Consider the following 1,611-nt stretch of genomic DNA (forward strand, 5'->3'; position numbering starts at 1 on the left):
AACCTGGCCCAATTAGCCCCCATCGGGGCGGGCTGGCTGGACCCCACCCATGCATGAATTCGTGCACCGGTCCTCTAGTAATAGCATAAAGAAGCTATGTGAGAATTAAATTACATTATGTACATAATATACCCAGTATATGGTCTAGCTTATAATATATTTTTACTAAATATCTATTATGGTTATTGCTAGCAGAGAAGGCAAAGGATGGAAGGTTCTAACTGGACCATGGTGTCTAACCAAGTGATTTTTCCCCTCAGGAGAGCTAAGCCCTGTGTCTCCAATATGGAAGTGGAGAACCAGACATGGGTCACCAAGTTCATTCTGGTGGGGTTCCCCGGCAACTGGGGCATGCGTGCAGCAGTGTTCCTGATGTTCCTTGTGGCCTATATTTTGACAGTGGCTGAAAACATGATCATCATCCTGTTGGTACAGCAGAACCGGCCACTGCACAAGCCTATGTACTTCTTTCTGGCCAACCTGTCCTTCTTAGAGACCTGGTACATCTCTGTGACTGTACCCAAGTTGCTGTTTGGTTTTTGGTCTGTGAGCAACAGCATCTCCTTCACTCACTGTATGATACAACTTTACTTTTTCATCGCGCTCATGTGTACAGAATGTGTGCTTCTGGCAGCCATGGCCTATGACCGGTATGTGGCCATCTGCCGCCCACTGCACTACCCCACCATCATGAGCCACAGGCTCTGCTTACACCTGACTCTTGCTTCCTGGGCCATTGGCTTTGGCATCTCCTTGGCTAAGATCTACTTCATCTCTCACCTCAGCTTCTGTGGCCCCAATGTCATCAATCACTTCTTCTGTGACATCTCTCCAGTACTTAACCTTTCCTGTGCAGACATGTCCATAGCTGAGTTGGTGGACTTTGTCCTGGCACTGGTCATCTTACTCCTCCCCCTCTCTATTACTGTCCTGTCTTATATACATATTCTGGCCACTGTTCTACACATGCCCACAGGAAAGCAGAAAGCCTTCTCTACTTGTACCTCCCACCTTGTGGTGGTCACCATCTTCTACTCAGCCACTATTTTCATGTATGCCCGGCCTCGAGTTATCCATGCCTTCAACTTGAACAAAGTTATTTCCATCTTCTATGCCATTGTCACCCCTGCTCTCAACCCTTTCATTTATTGCCTAAGGAACCGAGAAGTCAAGGAGGCTCTGAAGAAACTGATCTATTGCAAGGCCATCTGATCTGACTAGACTATTAAAAGTGATTAGAAATGCATGATTTGATTTGCTTCCTGCCCTTCCATCCTCTGTCCTTTCTCCTTTAATGCCTTAGCTGGGTGGGACTCATGTTAATAGGCCATCCCCACATCCACATCAACCATAGGCTATGTCCTGAGTCTGTATCTGTGCATGTGGTTTGTGCTCTATGGGAATAGTCCTCATATAGAGAATTCTCTTGCTGGAACCCAAAATGAAGTGTCTCAACTGAGGTGGGGAGAGAGATGGCAGTGTATGAGTTAGCTGTTTGGGGATCTAGCATACATTAAGGGCTTTGAGGCCATCAGACTGAGGATGGCTTCCCCAAAGAGGTATAGGTAGCAGCTTCCCCAACAATGCCGTTCTGGATGTTGAGTTGGGAAT

The 1,611-nt window shown here is 46.9% G+C and overlaps 1 protein-coding gene across 1 annotated transcript; it reads left to right on the top strand.

The window, feature by feature from the left end:
• Positions 1 to 285: 285 nt before the first annotated feature.
• LOC102426100 (olfactory receptor 6B1) lies at positions 286 to 1,212 on the top strand. The gene has a single exon (XM_014460810.1). The coding sequence runs from the start codon at positions 286 to 288 to the stop codon at positions 1,210 to 1,212; it is 927 nt and encodes a 308-aa protein (XP_014316296.1).
• Positions 1,213 to 1,611: the final 399 nt, after the last annotated feature.

The sequence above is a fragment of the Myotis lucifugus genome, unplaced genomic scaffold (assembly GCF_000147115.1).
Source record: "Myotis lucifugus unplaced genomic scaffold, Myoluc2.0 scaffold_141, whole genome shotgun sequence".
In the NCBI taxonomy this organism is placed as follows: domain Eukaryota; kingdom Metazoa; phylum Chordata; class Mammalia; order Chiroptera; family Vespertilionidae; genus Myotis; species Myotis lucifugus.

Excerpts from the sequence above, each read along its gene's own strand:
- LOC102426100 (XM_014460810.1), top strand. The coding sequence starts at position 286 with ATGGAAGTGGAGAACCAGACATGGGTCACCAAGTTCATTCTGGTGGGG.